This window comes from Cricetulus griseus, chromosome 7 (assembly GCF_003668045.3).
Source record: "Cricetulus griseus strain 17A/GY chromosome 7, alternate assembly CriGri-PICRH-1.0, whole genome shotgun sequence".
In the NCBI taxonomy this organism is placed as follows: Eukaryota; Metazoa; Chordata; class Mammalia; order Rodentia; family Cricetidae; genus Cricetulus; species Cricetulus griseus.
Genome location: NC_048600.1, coordinates 89,578,683 through 89,597,936, shown reverse-complemented (window position 1 = coordinate 89,597,936; position 19,254 = coordinate 89,578,683). Strand labels below are relative to the sequence as shown.

At 42.9% G+C, this 19,254-nt stretch overlaps 1 protein-coding gene across 1 annotated transcript in view; it reads left to right on the top strand.

Moving 5' to 3' along the window:
* The window catches only part of Vps53 (VPS53 subunit of GARP complex), a 139,302-nt gene that overhangs the window by 35,037 nt on the left and 85,011 nt on the right, over positions 1–19,254 (top strand). The window contains exons 5-7 of the mRNA XM_027426707.2: positions 3,523–3,609; positions 8,247–8,362; positions 10,022–10,141. Of these exons, the coding sequence (XP_027282508.1) occupies positions 3,523–3,609; positions 8,247–8,362; positions 10,022–10,141 (323 nt within the window). The remainder of the gene's footprint in view (positions 1–3,522; positions 3,610–8,246; positions 8,363–10,021; positions 10,142–19,254) is intronic.

The window sequence follows — 19,254 nt, the reverse complement described above, 5'->3', positions numbered from 1 at the left end:
GGCAGGACAGTTGAAAGCCATGAACTATAGTGTGTGGTGCATAGAAGCGCAAGGTACTGTAATGGCTTTTGCTGAGTCTTGGAAGCAAGCTCAGTGGGTCACTTGGTATCTCTGAGTACAGGTGTTGTGTTACCAAAGAGGGTCACAGTGGAAACTGCTGTCCAGTGATGATGCCCCAGGCTCAGGCTGCCACCACACTGGAGTGCTCCACTTAAAGACACCAGGCAGAGGAGAAGCGCAGAGTGATGGAAAGCAGACATTTTGGGTGTTTCGTTCTGTTTTTAATCTAGATGCAATTTGAAATGGGAAAGTGCCGTATTTAAATGATGTCCCGGAATGGAGTTAGAATCTTCCAGAGCATTTTCTGATTACCTGTGTCAGCTGTGCATGGTAGTGTTTTTGGTTTGGATTGGTTTTTCTTTTTAGAAGAACTATTGGTGGCCAGATTAGCAAACACTAGGACTAGTTGAGAAGGGACTTACTCTGTAGAGCGAATACTTCAGAGGAAACATTTCAACTCTGGAAAATGAATTACATTAACTTTCATGAGCTTCAGTACATTATTATAACAAGCAAAGGCTGAAAAAATATCTGGCAGACCGTTTATCTTTCTTGAAGTCTGTGAAATATAAGACTGTGTGAATCTTGTTTTCTGGAAAAGGAAAGCGATGCCTCTGCGAAAGCAGTCTGGAGAGGATGCAGGACAGGAGCTCCTTAGTGTATAACCTGTCCTTTTGTCTTTGGTTTTAAAGCTATAATTCCATCAGCATGTCAGTATAATATGGCATGCCTTAAACATCACAGAATGCCACACAAGCCATGCCCAGGAAGGAAAGTCCTTTTTGACAAGCTGTTGCCTGCAAGTCCTCTCTGGTATTCTGATATCATGACTCAAAAGCATGTTTAGAAGCCTCCAGTGAGTTTAGAGTGTACTGATCCCTTCCCTGTAGCAGCACCTTGGAGTTACCCAGGCAGATGCTACCAGTCTAAAGTGTGATGCTGTGACTGATGGTGAACCACTGCTTGTAGTTATACCTGAAATTAGAGGCATGGTAGACCACAGCACCCCGATGCAGAATAGTCTTAGCACTGCCACTCAATGCTAACAGTTTTAATTATTTGGCCAAGATTTGTTGAGTTTTAGCTATATGCTCTTGGTAAAGTGACCATATAACTTATCACCAGAACCAGTTTTATTTTAGTGTGTGTGTGTGTGTGTGTATTTTTGCCTATCACCTGGAACTGGAGTTACAGATAGTTGTGAGTTGCCATGCTCGTGCTGGGAATTGAACCTGGGTCCTCTGCAAGAGCATCCAGGGCTCAACTGCTGAGACCCACCAGACCCACCAGGGCCACTTTTGAGAGTAAGAGGGAACTATCCATAATTTTACTGACCCACACTATAACCCCTGAGCTCGGGGACAGAGGCAGAATCATAGTTTAAGGCCAATCTCAACTGCATAATGAGTCTATGTCTTAAAAATCCAGAGTAGGAGCTAGGGATATGGCTCAATCAGTAGTGTGGTTGCCTGGCATGCATGAGTGAAGTGCTGGGTTTGATCTCTAGAACTGCGTATTATAACTTGGTAGTAATTACATGTCTATTATCCTGACATTAGAGGCAGGAGGATTAGAAGTTCAGGGTCCTCCTAGGATCCATAGTGAGTTCTAGGGAAGCCTGAGTTCCATGAGATCATGTCCCAACAAAACAAAATAATGCAAGCCAACCTAAAATAATAACAAGAATAACTTTATTACTGTTACATGATACAGTCCCGTCACATAGTGGGACTATCCTAGCTAACCCCTAATGGATAATTGCCTTGAGTATTCATATCCTTGTATGTATAACTGATAGACAGCTATTAGTTCCAAAGTAAATCAAGAACTTTACAGAGGTCCTGAGTTCTATTCTGAATACTGAAAAAACAGAATTATAAAAACAATCATCTTCTACAATTATTCCAGAACTCCACAACCAGTTCCTCCCCCATCTGAACTGTTTGCATAGCAGAGTGTGCAAGCATCTCTCACTGAGAATTCCTCCACTCATTTTCTGCTGCTTTTTCACACTTCATCAGTCATAGCAAAAAAACTTACAGGAGGCAGTCTGTTGGAGTCTAACAAACCTTTTATTCCTTCCTCCCTCCCTCCCCCCCTTCCTTCCTTCCTTCCTAAAAGGTTTCCCTAAGTAGCTCAGGCTCACTTCCAACTCATGGCAATCCTGCTGCCTCAGATACCAAGTACTGAGATCATGGGCATGTGCTACCATGTCTAACTCAATCAGCCTTTCCTGTTAAGGGCCGGATGGTAAGTATTTTCATCTTTGTGGGCCATGTGATATTGTAGCTATTCCTTGCTGGCAGTATATGATGAAAATGAGAAAGTTAGGCTGTGTTCCCAAACCACATTATTTACCTACACAAGTGGCAGACAAATCTGGGTCATTGTTTGCCAGCCCAGCTTTGTATCACTCTCCTCACCATGTCATCACTGTCTGCTCTCCTCTCCCTATCTAGCTCCCTGTAATCTGCTTTTGTCACAGTTTCTAGCATCTTCTCTGGGTGGCAGTCCTCTGTCTTAATCCAGTGTAAGGAACAAGTGCTCTTTTTCACCTTCACACACTTGTTCGGTTTTGGTGACATTGTAGTCCTTGGTTTAGTCTGCTAATGGTGGTTTCTCTCTTGAAAGTTTGACACTGCCCTTTCTTCCTGACGGCTGGAATATATGGCTGGAACTGAGGAGCTCAGTTCTCTCCTCCTTTGCCTCGCCTTTCCTCTCCCCTCATACAGGCACCTAATCAGAATGCATTGAGTGACTGAAAAAGTGAATGAAACTCTCACTGGCATGACTGAACAGCTGTGGGTTATCACAAACCAGAGTCCATGAGCCCTCCACATGCGTTGCTGTAGCACTCACTCTTCCACCTCCCTTCCTATTGCAGGCGATGTGTGAGCTGTAACGTTTTTTTCGTGTGGCCCATCCATCTTTGTGGGGTTATTTCCTTAGAAACGTTTGCCTCACCACCACTAGCTTCAACAGCTCATATACACACTGAGAGACATATATGTGTCCTTTTGTTATCAGTAACATGTATAGTAATCACCAAGTAGAGGGATAGTTTAGTTCTAAATTGGAGCTTCATGCCCAGCATGGTAGCACATCCTTATAATCCCAGCACTGAGAAAGGCAGAGGCAGATTGCTGCAAGCTTGAGGTCAGCCTGGTCTACAGAGAGTTCTAGTCCAACCATGGCTACATAAGGCTCTGCTCAGAAAACCAAAAACTGAATTTAAATTTTATGAGGTAGATTACTAAAAGTTCTTAGAAATGGCTTGTGCTCATATAAGAGCTTTATTGCACTCTCCTATTTTGGTGCAGTGAAACTGTCCGTGCAAGAAAAACGAAATCAAGAGAGTTTCTGATCAAAATTTTCAGGACACTGGAATTGATTATAGTGTAGTGACTAGTGCTTACTCTCATTGCTTCTCTCTCTCTCTTTTTCCTACTTCTTTTATTCTAGGCACTCGAAGAGGCCCAGAAAGCCATTCAGCAGCTCTTTGGCAAAATCAAGGATATCAAAGATAAGGCAGAAAAGTCAGAACAAATGGTAAGTTTAGGTTTCTTCCTTATGTTTATGCACCAGAGTAGGAAGTTAGCTTCTCATCCCGTCACAGTGATTACCAGACTCTTCTTCCCGCTGCCTGCCAGTCGCAGTCATGCAGTCCTCTCTGTGAGTGCATCCCGGACTGCCTCAGAGGAGCTGCTAGACAGGGGTGACTCACTGGCCTTGCTGCCCTACACTTACAGCTGCTTTCAAATAGGAAACAATCTACCCACCCACCCCAACCCACCACAAATAGTTTCCTAGTCATTTTGGATACCTTTCTCTAGCATGTTTCTAGTCTGTGTTTCCCAGTTAAGGTGTCTGAGATATAATCAGGTAAGTAGCTCACTAACACTGGTCCGGATCTAGGGTGGTGCTACCACATCCAGGGCTGTATGCACACAGTATATGCATTAGTTCCCACTCTCCAAATTTGTAGGTGATGAGCTCAGAAGGTGCACTGCTGACCAGGAACCCAGCCTTCACCACAGCTGCTCCCCAGATCCTGAGTCATACAATGCAACTAAATGACAGTTTCCTCAACTATGAGGAAACTATGTGATCTCTGCTCAGAGATCACAGGATCGATGAGCAGAGTACCTAAGAATTTGCATTTTCTCAGGAGTACAGTGCACAGCACCAAGCAGTGTGATTATCAAGTGACACTAGTGAAGATGACATTTGCTAGAGTTTGTTGTACTTAACTTTGTTTGTTTTGAAACAGGGTTTTATTATGTAGCTCTGGCCTGAAACTCTGTGTAGATTAGGCTGGCCTCGAACTCACAGAGATCTACTTGTCTCTGCCTCTCAAACACTCAGCTGTTATACTCAGGTTTTATGCGCAGCAATAATGTCATGATTCTAAGCTGCTGTTCTGGACAATGCACTCTCTTCCAGCAAAGTGGGACATGATAGGGGAATTAATACTTAACAAAATCTCTCAAGATGCCAAGCACAATGCCAATTCCTTTATATAAGTAATTTGAGATAGCCCTCCTGACAACCTTGCAGTGAGATTTAGTGTCATTGCTGTTATTTTATTTATTTATTTTGTATCTACTCAATTTGTAGATGAGAAAACTGATACTCAACAAGAAAATTGGCCTGAGACACAGAGTGTGTAAGTGGCAGAGCTGAGATTCAGCCTTGTATTTGTCTGAATCTAAACCCACAATATCTTGCTCTGCCCTTTTTGTATGTCCATGAATGACCTTTGCAATTAATTTCAGCAATCTGTTTGACAGAATAGCCTTTTATACATTTGCCCTGAGCATCCCTTGCATGCCCTGCCATTAGAGGTTCTGTTTAGAGGGCTGGAGAGATGGCTCAGTGGTTAAGAGCACTGGCTGTTTTTCCAGAGGTCCTGAGTTCAATTCCCAATACCCACATGGCAGCTCACAACTACATGTAACTCCTAAAATCTTGACACCCTCACACAGACACACATGCAGGCAAAACACCAATGCATATACAATAAAAATAAGTCATTTTTAAAAAAGGTTCTGATTAGGGAATAGCAGGAAGTTCAGCTTGCCTAAAGCAACACAGGGTATGTGATACAAGATCCTGGGAATAAAAAGACCAGTAAGCTGTGGCACAGAGCCATGAGAAAGGATAGAATCAGAGGAAGAGGATCTGTTGGCTGTTGAATGCAGGGATGAGAAGAGGCATAGATGAGTAGTTTAAAACCAGTGGTTGGTTTGGAGAGATTGCTCAGCAGTTTAGAGCTGGTTGTTCTTTCAGAGGACCCCAATTTGAGTCTTTTTTTTTTTTTTTTTGGTTACTTGAGACAGGGTTTCTCTATGTAGCCCTGGCTATCTTGGAACTCACTGTGTAGACCAGGCTGGCCTCAAACTCAAGAGATCTGTCTGCCTCTGCCTCCCGAGTGCTGGGATTAAAGACATTCAATACCACTAAACCGCCCCAGTTTGATTCTTAACACCCACATGGAAGCTCACAACCATCTGTAGCTCCAGTTCCAGGGGATCTGATGTCCTTTCTAGACATACAAGTGGTACACAGACATACATGCAGGCAAAGTGTTCATATACGTAAGACAAACAAAACGGGGGTTAAAGCCTTCCAGACCAGAGCCAGGTGTGGTGTATGCAACTGTACATTCAGCACTGGGGAGGCTGAGCAGGACAATAAAGAGTTAAAGGTCTGCTGGAGAGATGGCTCAACATATAAGAGTGCTGCTCTTCCAGAGGACCTAGGTTCAATTCCCAGTACCCACATGGCAGCTTATAATTGCCAATAACTCCTATTTCAGGGGACCTGACACCTTCACCCAGACATACATGCAGGCAAAAAACTGAATGTGCATGAAATAAAAATAAATACAAATTTTTAAAAAAGAGATTTAAAGGTCTTGGCTGTTTGCTGAAGCTTTGTCTCAAAAATAAGAGTAGGACTGAAGTGAAGCAGCCCAGAAAGAGACACGGATTGCTTTCAAGAGATGGTAACCTCAGTATTGGAAGTGCATGGTCAGCTTACAGGGCCAGATGCATTTCTGGTATATTATGTCCTTTCATATCTTCTTTTGACCTGTACTCAATTTCTTTTCCTGTAGTGGTGATAGTGGTAGAACCCAGGGCCTTGTGCAGTAAAGGCTTATGGCTAAACAACAGAATTGTCGTTACCAGTTTATCTAGAGTGGTTAAACTAACAATTAGGTCACATGAGCTTAACTCACTATAGATTCTTCACCTCACTGAGACATGTATTTTCTAATGGTTAGAATATTTGGGATTGGGCCAGGCGTTGGTGGCACAAACCTTTAACCCCAGCACTCAGGAGGCAGAGACAGGCGGATCTCTGTGAGTTCGAGGCCAGCCTGGTTGGTCTACAGAGCGAGTGCCAAGATAGGCTCCAAAGCTACACAGAGAAACCCTGTATCAAAAAACCAAAACAAAAAAGAATCTTTGTGCTTGGCGTCTATGGAACTCCTTTCTTTTCAGGCTTCAGAAAGCCTGGGAAAACAAACCAAATTGCTATTAAAAAAGTTTCCCCTGGGCTGGCAAGATGACTCAGTAAGTAAAGATGCTTGCCACCAAGGCTAAGGGCCTGAGTTTGATCCCTGGGACTCACAAGATGGAAAATGATAACCAATTCCACAGGTTGTCCTTTGGCCTTCATATACACACACTGTGGCATGTACACACACACACACACACACACACACACACACACACACACACACACATGTTTCTTGGTCATTGTAGACGCTAATAAAAGTCTTCACCTGTATGTTAGTGAAATGGAGACTGGGAGTGACTGGAAGACATTGTGTTCCCACATCATGCTTCATTCTCTCAACTCTTCCAGAACAACTGGCAGCTTTTGCTCCCCAGATTGCCCTTCTCTTAGGAGGTTACATGTTAAGCTTGCCAAGAGCACTGGATTTTTATCTTTTTTAAAAAATGTGAGCCAATCTTTTTTTTTTCTTTTTGGTCTTCAGATCAGGAATAAACTATAGCTTCATTAATAAAGACTGCCTCAATGAAACAAGCTGACTCTAGCATCTGTAGTGGCAGAAGGCACACTTCTGCAGAGGGATTTGCTGGACATGACTTCTCTACCCTTATGTTCAATGTTATGTTCTACCAGGAGCAAAAAATAAAGATTTCTTTCTCCGAAGGCTTTAATGACTCTAGGTATGAAATCTGAAGAGATGCCAAATTTAAAAACAAAACTTAAGCAAAAACTTTTTGAGATAGGTTTTGTTAGGTCATCCAAACTGGCCTTAAACTCAATGTGTAGCCCAGGCTGTCTATGAACTTGTGATCGTCATGGCTCAGCCTCTCCAGTGGTAGGTAGGATTATAGGCATATGCCACCACACCCAGCCCAAAAGAATGACTTTAAGAAAGGGGTCATTTACATGTGGTAGATCTAGACCAAAGGGACAGAGCTGGGTACACGGCTATAATCCCAGTGCTTGGGAAGCAGAGGCAGGAAGATTGCCACAAACCTTTAAGGCCAGCCTGGTTTACACAGCAGGTTCAAGGACAGCCACAGCTACATAGCAAGACCTTGTCTCAATAAAAAGAAAGAAGCTGAAGACTGGAGAGAGAGCTCAGCACTAAGAACACTTGCTGCTCTTGCAAGGGACCTAGTTTGGTTCCCAGCACCCACATCAGGCTGCTCACAACCATCTTAACTCCAGCTCCAGGGACCAGTGCCCTCTTCTGGCCTCCGTGGGCTCCAGTATGCACACATATACATAAAACAAGAAAGATAAATCTTTTTGTTTTTGCCCCCCTTCCCTTAAAAACAGGGTCTTTGTACCTAGCCCTGGCTGTCCTGGAACTCACTATGTAGAACAGGCTGGCTTAGAACTCACAGAGATCTGTCTACCTCTGCCTTGTAAGTAACTGGGATTAAAGACGTATATGTATCAACACACCCAGCCCAAAATATATCTTTAAAAAAGAGAAAGAAGCAAACAAAGCATAAGAGGAACTAATTGTAAATTATTTTAATTTTATATTGTGAGGATATTTTTGTTTTTTCCAGGGGCTAACTTGAGGTTATTTTAAATAATTTTATGTGTATGATTTTCTTATAGAGTGACTTGAAGGTGGGTTTACAGCTTTCTTACCCTTTCCCCCTTTTTTTCCTGTTGTTTTCAATGTTTAGGTGAAGGAAATCACTCGAGATATTAAGCAGTTAGACCATGCCAAGCGCCACCTGACCACCTCAATCACGACACTGAACCACCTGCACATGCTGGCTGGTGGGGTTGACTCCCTGGAGTAAGTAAGCAGTGTGTGAACTTTCTCAGGGGATCCATGGATAATGCTCCACAGAAGGACAATGACTTTGTTGAGTTACTCACTTCCTAGCCAAGCCAGCCTCACCATCCTGCCCCATTTTTGGAACATTAATCACGTGTTCAGTCACTTTTGGTGTTCACAGCTTAATAAAAGAGCTGGGGATGTAGCTCAGTGGCAGAGTGCCCACTCAATATTCCCAAAGCCCTGGGTTCCATCCCCAGCACTGCAAAAAACAACAAACATCTGCCTTAATAATAATAATAAAAAAAAGATGGACAGGTGACCTGAGGAGGTGACAGGAAGCCCATGAAAATGACCCTGAGAAATGGGTCGTTTGGAGTGATCTAGACCAGTTAAGTAAGACAGTGATTCAGCTCAGTCACTCCCTAGGGCCTCTGCTTTGGCAGTTCTCCTCCTTCTCTTGGGCTGAGTTGCACCTCACCAAAGAGACCATTTGTAAACAAATCTTTGATGTATCATTCAACCCACTTTTTTCTACAACCCATGTTTTCAAGATTGTAGCTTTCTGTTTAGCACATTTAGAAACAGTATTAAAAGAAGTTGCTGGTTGTTTACCATGAAGCAGTGATTCAAAGCCTCCTTCTCTAGCACTCCAGCTCCTGTCTGTGGGGGAGTTTCAGGCTGATTCCCCCACCCTAGTCATAGTGGAATTTCACATGTGGACAGACCAGACTTCACAGAAATGCAGATGTGGCAGGAATGGAGGATGCCCAGAAGGAAGGAGGAGGGGCGATATCATTCCTAGCCTCTGCTGGGTCTACCATGGGAAACAGAGGCTTCCTGGTCCATTGCAGGAGTGATCACCCAGGGCAGCTAGCCAGTGGGACCAGAAGAACCATCCTCCTTCCTTCCCACCAGGCATTTTGTATTAGCAGGTAGAGGTGTCAGTGAAGCACCATGGCTTGAACTTGAGCCTTTCCTTGAAATGTCTTGTAATGGAAGTCATGAATTACACATTTAAAGTGAAAGCAAACATCAGTGGAAAATTTAGACTAATAGTTTGTACTTCATTGCCACATATAAATGTTGATTTTATCCACATCTTTTACTTAAGCTTCGTGTTACCCTTAGCAGTGGGGCAGGTCGACATCTCTAATGCAGTCATTTGTCATTGGCTTAAAACTATAGATTACAGCTAACTTGAAATCACAAACAGTCACCCCCTTTGTATTCTTGAAAAATGGGTTGGTTCTCTTGTGTGCCACAATCCTCAGTGACATTTTATACAACGCTCCCTTAAAATCGTACTCCTCATGCAATGCCAACCCAAACCCTTAGTCCACCCATAGTCCCTCCTGCCACCCGATGAGCATCCAGCACACACATTCTTTTGTGCCCCATGGCTTATAACTTACATTGCTATTTAAAACTTAGTTTACCTTCCTTGCTATTAGGTAAACACTTACTCGACTCTCCCTTACTGAACAATGTCACCTGGAAAGTTGAAGATAAATCCTTATGTTTTTCCTCCCCCAGTACTCAGCACCATACATAGTCAGCACTTGGGAAGTTTTATTAAATCTGGCTGCTTCCTGTTTCAGAGCTACTCAAGTCATTCCACACCTCCATCTGTGTCTTTAGTGTTTGGTTTCTAGTTCTCAATTTCTGTGCTCGCAGAGCCATGACCAGGCGCAGACAGTACGGAGAAGTTGCTAATCTCCTTCAGGGCGTAATGAATGTTCTGGAGCACTTTCACAAGTACATGGGAATTCCACAGATCCGACAGCTTTCTGAAAGGTAAGAGGTCCTCACTTTGAAACTTGCTCTGTAGACCAAGCTGGACTTGAACTCAGAGATCTGCCTACCTCTGTCTCCTGAGTGCTGGGGTTAAAGACGTGTGCCACCATTTCTTTCTTGGAATAATCTCTGTGATTTGTTTCCTCTGTTCTCTCTTTGTGGAACTTCTACCACATGACTACTGTAACTTGTAATCTGCCGCACACTGCTTCTTTCTAATTCTCTACCTCATCCTTTGGGGCTGCTTTCTTAATCATTGGCTCTGTCTTCCTTACCTCATTCTTCACTGGTGCCCATTCTGTTAAATGTTTTATTTAACAATACACTTTTTTAATTTTGAGACTATCTAGATGCTTCTTTCCTCAGGGACATAATAATATCCTCTGAAATCTCTCAGAGATTCAAAACTCTTAAGTCTTTGTAGGTGCTGAGTTGCTGGGTTTCTGTCTGTCCTGTGGTGTAAGGTCTTCAGTTTGTTGACTGTCTTGGTAGTAGCACTCTTCAAATGATCTTGTTTGTTTGTTTATTTATTTATTTATTTGTTGGTTGGTTGTTTTTTCGAGACAGGGTTTCTCTGTGTAACAGCTCTCACTGTCTCAGAACTCTGTAGACCAGGCTGGCCTCCAACTCAGAGATCTGCCTGCCTCTGCATCCTGACTGCTGGGGTTAAAAGTGTGGGCAACCCACCACTGCTTGGACTTTTTTTTTTTTTTTTTTTAATGTTCTTGATACTCTGATCAGAAATCACTGCCATCTGCTACTAGGGAGAGGAGGGATGCAGTAACCTTCTAAGGTTACTGAGGCCAAACCTGCAAGAGCAGGCAGATGGTAGGCCAGAGGCAACCCTTGGGCCACTGCTGTGGCCCATAGATTCAAGGGGCCAAATCTGTGTCTGACTGAGCATTTAGAGTAAGGATGCAGACACAGCTCCTGGCATCCACATTACTGTGATTTGAGCCAAAAAGATACTTCTAGAGGTTACCTTCAGAACTCTCTACTGCTCCTGGTATCTACCACTTCTTTTCTTTATATTTTCTTTGGTTTTAGATTTATTTTTTTTATTTTATGTGTGTGAGTATTTTGCCTTCATCTATGTGTATGCACCATGTGTGTGTCTGCTACCTGTGTTGGTCAGAAGAAGGCTTTGAATTCTCTGGAATTAGTTATAGTAGTTGTGAGCCACTATGTGGGTATTGGAAACTGAACCCAGGTTCTCTGCAAGAGCAACAAAGTGCTTTTAACTGCTGAGCCATCTCTCCAGCCTCTGTGTCTTTTCATTCTTGAGTCACACTCTTAGGCTTTGATTTTCTTCTTTAGTCTTGTTCTATCAGGAAACCCACAGACTGTTTAGTCTATGAACCCCTTTCTTGCCTGTCTTTTGACTTCTATATAAATCTTTTCATAATTTCTAGGAATATGAGGCAGGAAGGGGAGGTTGCTGCATATGCTAGGTATACCGTTGTGCAGTGGAGACGTCCAGGGATTGTTAAGGAATGTCGGAATAGGTTTGGCAAAGTGCTAGGGAAATCACCACCCTTCCCCGAGTCCTTCCTAACCCCTTTACACTTAGAGGTGGCTGGTTGCCATATCAGACTGGGAATGTCCACAAGCAAAAAGGACCCATGGGTGGGGAAGGCAGGCCTGCTCTCAGTGGAAGGGAGGAGCAGGAAAGTAGCACAACCTTCTCTAGTCTTGGGGTGACTCAGAGTGATCTGCTGCCATTCTTTTATTCTTTCTGTCATCTACCCAGCATACATGTACTGTGTACCTTCTGTAGCCGAGGCCCTGCAGATGCTAAGCACATGCTCTTCCACTGAACTACAGCCTCAGCCCTATCAGCACCCCCTCCCCCCAATTTTCTAATCCAAAGTTAGAGTAACATGGCAGTGCAGGTCAATAGACATAGAGAGCAGCTGTATTAGACTTTAGATTCTAAGAGTCTGCACCTAAGAGAGATCACAGCATATTTATCTTTCTGTGTCTGGCTTATTTCATTTACTCTAAGTCTCCAGGTTTACCTATATTGTTGCAGATGTCAGCATCTTCTTTTAAAAAGCTGAATAAAATCACACTGCATACACACACCAGGCTCTTTAACCCATATCTGTCCATCAAAAGACACGTTTGTGTATATATCTTGGCTGTTGCAACCTTACTGCTGTTAGTAGGGCAGGGCAGCTATCTGTAAAGAGTGCAGATTTCATCTCTGGGTATACACCCTGTGTAGATTCATTTGGGAGTTTTTGAGGACTTCATATCATTTTCCATAATAGCCTCACCACCTATCATCTCTGCCAGTGGTATCCAAGTGTTCTCATTCCACACTCTCACCAACACTCACCATTTCTCCATTTGAGATTAGTCATCCTGGTAACCTATGATCTCAGGTTTGGAGGCAGAGATGGGAGGGTCAGGAATTTGCTACAAGTGAGACTTTATCTCAGTGAGGCTTGGTTTTCTTAGATTTATTTGTATGTGTATGTCTGTATGAGTGTGTATGCACATGCATATGTGGGTTCTTGTTGGATCCCTTGGAACTGGAATTAATGGTGCTTGTGAACCACCCAGCATGGGTGCTGGTGTCTGAACTCGGTCTCATGATTGAGCAGCAAGTGCTCTCAACCACTGAGCTGTCTCCCCAGCTCCTCATTGGTTTTATTTTTTTTTATTTATTTACTTATTTATTCATTTGGTTATTTTTGTTTTTGAGGCAGGGTCTCTCTCTATAGTCTAACCAGGAACTCACTTTGTAGACCAGGCTGACCTCAAACTCACACAGATTTGCCTGCCTGTGCTTCCCGGGAGCTGGGATTAAATGTGTGAACCACCACACCTGGCTTCCTTTTTGGGACTTTGATTTGCACACCTCTGGAGATGAAGTAATGTTGAACATTTTTTCATATGCCCTGTTGATTTTTTTATGTCTGCCTTGAAAAAAAATGCCTATTTAGATCCTTTGCCTGGTTGTAAAAATTACGTTTATTTTATTTTGGGGGTGGTGGTGTTTGTGAGTCACAGCATGCAAATGTAGGCCAGAGGACAACTTTTGGTAGTCAGTTCTCTTCTTCCATCACATGAGTTCTTTGAGTGAAACTCAAATCCTCGGGTTTGGTGGCAGATACCTTTTCCTAAGTGTCTCACTTGCCTCTTTGTCTGGGTTTGTCTCTCTCTTCCTTTCCTTTCCTTTCCTTTCCTTTCCTTTCCTTTCCTTTCCTTTCCTTTCCTTTCCATTCCTCTCCTCTCCTCTCCTCTCCTCCCCTCCCCCTCCCCCTCCCTCCCTCCCTCCTTTCTTTCCTTCTTTTTCCCCTTTCTTATTTTAGACAGGGTCTTGGGTATCCCAGGATAGTCTCCATGTAACTGAACATGATGTTAAATTTCTGTCCTCCTGCCAACACTTTCTGAGACTACAGTCATGTGCTCCCATGCTAGGTTAGGAAGTACTGTAGCCTGACCCCAGGAGTGACTAGCTAGTCAAGTGTTCCACCAACCAAATATATCCCTGGCCTCATTTGTTGTTTTTATTTTGTTGTATCCAAGCTCTTTATGTATTTTGGATGCTAGCCTTAGTAAGCTGTATAGTTCCTAATATTTTCTCCTGATTTATAGGTAGGCTGCCCTTTTATTTTGTGGATTGTTCCCCTTGCTTTACACAAGCTCTCTTTAGCTTACCTTTTTTTTTTTTTTTTTTTTTTTTGGCCTGTGTTCTTGGTGTGCCATTTGCTTTTTCTTTTCTTTTTTTTCTTTTTCTTTCTTTCTTCTTCTTCTTCTTCTTCTTCTTCTTCTTCTTCTTCTTCTTCTTCTTCTTCTTCTTCTTCTTCTTCTTCTTCTTCTATTTCTAGGCAGGGTTTCTTTGTGTTATAGTCCTGGCTGTCCTGGAACTCTGTAGACCAGGCTGTCCTCGAACTCACAGAGCTCTGCCTGTCTATGCCTCTTGAGTGCTGGGATTAAAAGTGTGTGGCACCAGTATCCCGCTATTTGCTTTTTCAAAAAAAAAATTTTTTTTTTTAGGCTAGAAAGTTGTCTCAGTGGTTAAGAGCATTTGTTGCTCTTTCAGAGGACCTACATTCAGTTCCCAGCACCCATATGGCAACTTATAACCTCTGAGGAGACCAAGCATGCATTTGGTGCAGAGACACATGCAAAAAAAGAAGGTAGGGGGGGGAGAAAGTCATCCATACACACACAATAATAAACTAAATAAATCTTTAATTTCTCAAAGGTATAGTTTTATAAATCTGAAGAAACTTAGTGAGCAGTTAGAGTGGCATTCTCTTAAAGCAGTGGTTTTCAACCTTCCTAATGCTGCAACCCTTTAATACAATTCTGCATATTGTGGTGACCCCACCCATAAAATTAGTTCCTTGCTACTTCATAACTGTAATTTTGTTGTTGTTATAAATTGTAATATAAATATATGTGTTTTCCAATGGTGTTAAGCAACCCCAGTGAAAGGGGTTGTTCGACAACCCCCAAGGGGTCTCGCCACACAGTTTGAGAACCATGTCTTAAGGAGAGGGAGGGAGGGGAGAGAGGAGCCCTATATTCCACTGTATCTGTCAGCCCTGCAAACATTTGTTACTACTGGCTGAACTTGCTCTTAGTATAACCTGTGTGTGTGATACTTCTGTCAGTGCAGCAAGTCCTAGTCTGCAACTCTGAAAGGGATGTGGTGCAAGAGCTGCTTATTTGCAGTGCTCCACTGATACCAGTTTTCAAAGAGGTGCTAAAATTTTGAGCAAAGTCCAGACTTCCTATTTTTAGCATCATTTCTGGTGAATTGTCCTCCCTTAGGTTTGTATAGTGATGGTAGACCCATCTGGAAATAATAGAAATAGCTGTTTGTTCGGGGGAGGAAAGAAAGCTGAGAGTAAGTTGCCCTGTGCTTTGCTCACTGTAATGCCTTGCTGTCTATAAATTGCACAAGTCATATGCAAGATTGCATTCTCAAGTCTTTGCCTGTACATTTGAAATATGAAGTTCATGGGTCTTGATTTGCTATTTCTTTCAACTACCCTTCTGGCAAATGCCTAAATATTTAATGTTGCATTGAAGGAAAGATTTTTTTCTTTAGTATCTTTACATTTCAAATCCTCATAGCTTAAGCATATCCATGAGAGCAAATGCTTCCAGTCAGTCAGTATTTCTGAGAAAGAACAGGAGATTCTTGCAGTTCTTAAAAAAACAAAGCAAAACCTTGGAACCCTTAAATCTCCCACCCCCTCCCAGCTATGTCTAACCTCTTACATGTGAGAGAAGTCACATGCTGTGGTGAGAGAAAAAAAAAAGAAAAGAATGGAGAGGTCTGATTAGCCATTTGACAAGTTCTGTCTAGGATGCCTCTGATTGAGCTGTGAGAGCCACATTCAGTGATCTCAGAGCCTCCCACCAAGGCCCTCAAACTTTAGGTTAAGGTTCTTGGTAGCACCTATGTGTTATATATATGTGTTATATAGCATTTACTAATCCCTTCCATTCAGTGAAGGCATTATGTGGGAGGTCAGTACACATATTTCAGAGCAGTGGAAGGTAATTTCTTTGGATTGTCACAGATAATATGTCCTGGTATTTTTCTATAAAACTCCAGTTTCCTACTTTCTGTCCTTCTGCCGCCACTTCTTATGAGTGATGTTATATTTAGAGAAGGGCACCTTTAGACAACCCTGTGGTCATGTGGCGTGAAGGATGTCAGAGGACTTACTGATTTCTAGACAACAGGATGTTTCATTTCCTGGTAGTAACCAACTTTAGGTAGCTATCACACAACAGACTAAGTTTACTTGGATGCCAGGAAGAACTTTATTGTTTGTTTGTGTTTGAAACAGGGTCTTTCTCTATAGCCCTAGCTATCATGAACTCAACAGATCCACCTACCTCTGCCTCCTGAGTGCTGGGAGTAAAGGTGTTCGCCACCACATTCAGCTGTTGGAAGGAACTTTTAATCCTTCCTGCTCCACATTAGTTGGTAGGCTGATGGTAAGTCTACCAACTTATTTCTAGGATCCTGTTTAGACAATTGATTGTTAGTTTCTGTTACTGTGAGGAAATAACAATGAAAAAAATTTAAAAGAGGTAATGATTGCTGTACTAGTGATGCACATCTTTAGTCCCAGCCAGCATTCTGGAGGCAGAGGCAGGTGGAGCTCTTTGAGTTAGAAGCCAGCCTGATCTACATAGCAAGTTACAAACCAGTAAAAGCTACTTAGTGAGACTCTGTCTCAAAAAAAAAAAAAAAAAAAAGTAAAGCTTATTTTGGTTCATGGTTTCAATCCATGGTCACTGACTATGTTGCTGCTTCTGAGCAATATAGATAAAGCAGAGTATCATGTAGGGAGCACATGGCAGAGCAGAGTGGCTTACCTCGGGCAGACATGAGGCCAGGAAAAATATAGCAAGGATTTGAGGACAAAATACACCTTCTATGTGAGCCAGTAAGATGGCTCAGTGGGTCAAGATGCCTATTATCAAGCCCGACAACCCAGTTCAATCCTTGGGACACATATGATAGAAGGAGAGAATTGACTCCTGCAAGTTTTCCTCTGACTTACACACGCACGCACACACACACACACACACACACACACACACACACACACACACACTCCTTCTAGGGCACTGCCCATCCCAACTAGTGATCTACTTCTTCAGACCATGCCCGTTTCCTTGTTCCATCATTTCCCAATAACCCCATCAATGATGAATCTGCCATCGGATTAGTCCATTGGTGAAGTCCATCCTCGTGGTCTAGTCACCTCTCAGTAGCACTTCCTGAAGACCAAGCCCTCAACAAAGGAGGCTTTGGGGGAATAGTTCATAAACTGTAACCATTATTATAGAAGCTATGGCTCACATCTCACCCAGAGAATGCCTGTGAATGTGATCTATCTTTGTCAGTAATGTCTCCCAGGGAATAGCTACTCTTTCATCTCAGTCACTGGGAGGCAGCCACTGCTGTAAACAGTTTTAGGCAGAAGCTTTTTTTTTTCTCTCATATTGACTCCCTCTTGCCACCACTTGTAAAGGTGAGTACTATTTGCCCACTAAAACTGTAAGCTGGGTGTTGAGAGTGTTGAGAAATAATCAGTACTGGAAACACATTGAAGTCCTTTAGCACAGGCCTCTATCCTCATCCTCTCCCTCCCTCCCTCCCTCCCTCCCTCCCTCCCTCCCTCCCTCCCTCCCTCCCTCCTTTATGTGTATCTGTGAGTACCCTCAGAGGCCGGATATTGAATCCCCTGTAATTGTAGTTACAGATGGTTGAATCACCTAGTATGGGTCCTAGGAACCAACTAAGTCTATCTGGTTTCAAAGGTGACTTTGAACCTTACAAGCGGGAGCCTGGTAATTCTCTTTCTTTAGTACTCCAGTGCCAAGACCCATCATATACTTTGGTTGTCTTTCCAGCCAGCATAATGTTAGGATCAGCAAGCACATAGAGGTTGGGAATTGTAATAGAGTAGTGTGGAGGTAACAGAGGCAGAACTGAGCCCAGCAGCTTCATTGAGGCGTCAGTGGCCCTGACCGTGCATACCTCTGGTCAGGGGTGGGCCTCACCTACACCATTTTTCCCATGGCTCAGGGAAAAACTGCTGTTGCCTTTGTGTTTCCAAGAAGAGGGTCAGAACAGAGGGACTCGAACATCTGGATCTCTGCCTTGTGACCTGGCCCCATAGTAGATAGGGGAGTGGCAAGATGCTCTGAGGGACAATTTTATGAAAGGACATTCTTTTCTCTCACATCAGACTTTACACTCCGGAAGTTTCCAGATGTCTTTTGGGCAACTCCAGGTGGGGGTGGGATGGATTCCATTGTAGCCTTATCTTGAACACAAACTTAGAAGAATATAAACTTACCTGTAAGAATGGTTTGGAGCATTTGAAGACAGTGGAAAAACCCTGGAAAGTATTTGGAATCAGGCATGAATATAACTATGCCACAGGAAGAAACTGAGTGTTCTGGGTCATGCCTATGCTCTTGTTAAAAAAACAAAATCTAAAGCACTTGCCAGGTTCTCCTCAGTAGCCAAAGAAATTGTGGTTTTAGGTTATTCACTATTTCTAGAAACTTTATAAAATCAATCCAGAAGTTGCAGGGTGGAGTCCAAGAAAGGAGGCAGGCTGCTTCGTGGTGCTTTTGGCAAAGCAAGTCTTGACGTCATGCTCAGGGAAGTCCACCAGCTGCCCAGGAGCCTTGCTCCCTAGCTCTGTGCCTGGCTGGGACAAGCCAGGTATCACCAGCTGAGCAGCTGGTGGGGACAAGGAGAACATAAACGTGGCACTTGCTGGTGTGCACTTCCTGTTTCATCCTAGCTGCTTCTCTTTTCTCCTCTTTCAGTCAAGCTGAATATTTCTTGAGCATCTCGTATTCCTGCAGATGTCATTAAGAGCCAGCCCACCCCCACCCTACTGTCCTTCTCCATGGTTTTCCTTACAGTTGAGTCTTTCATTCAACATTCTCTTGAAGCTAAATCTTCATCCAATATCCATCACTCGTTTTGCCTATCTTTTCTTGGTTTGCTTTCTGAGACATGATCTTGAAGTGCAATTCAGTCTGGCTTTGAACTTGTGACCCTCCTGTCTCTACTTTTTCAGTGCTGGGATTACAAATAATGCCTTTCGGTCTTAAAAAATAGTTCATTGATCATCTGGCTCTTTTTTCTTTTTCCTTAGAGAACATTCTTTTTGTTACTTGTTTTAAATGTTTTTTTTCTGAATTAAAATATTATAAAAAGCAAATATAAAACCACCCTGAAACAGTCTGAACTACTCTTCTAGCTCTGTATCCCATAGAATGGGAAACAGTTGTTTCAGTAATCCAACAGATTTGTGTTTGATCGGGGCGCTGTTACATAATATTTCTCTGCAGTATAACCACCCCCAAATGAAATTTTGAAAAGATCAACATATATAATTCATAGTAGGTAAAGGTGACCTAGAACTGTATCCTGAAGGGCTGAGAATATAGCTCATTGGCAGAGCACGTGCCTCTTAGGCCCAAGGTCATAGGTTCAATAATCCTTAGCACTGCAAACCAACAAACAAACAAAACCAATAAGACAGTCCATCCTGAGATGCCTGCATCCAAGTTCTAGCCCTGCTTCTGTGTGACCTCTCTTA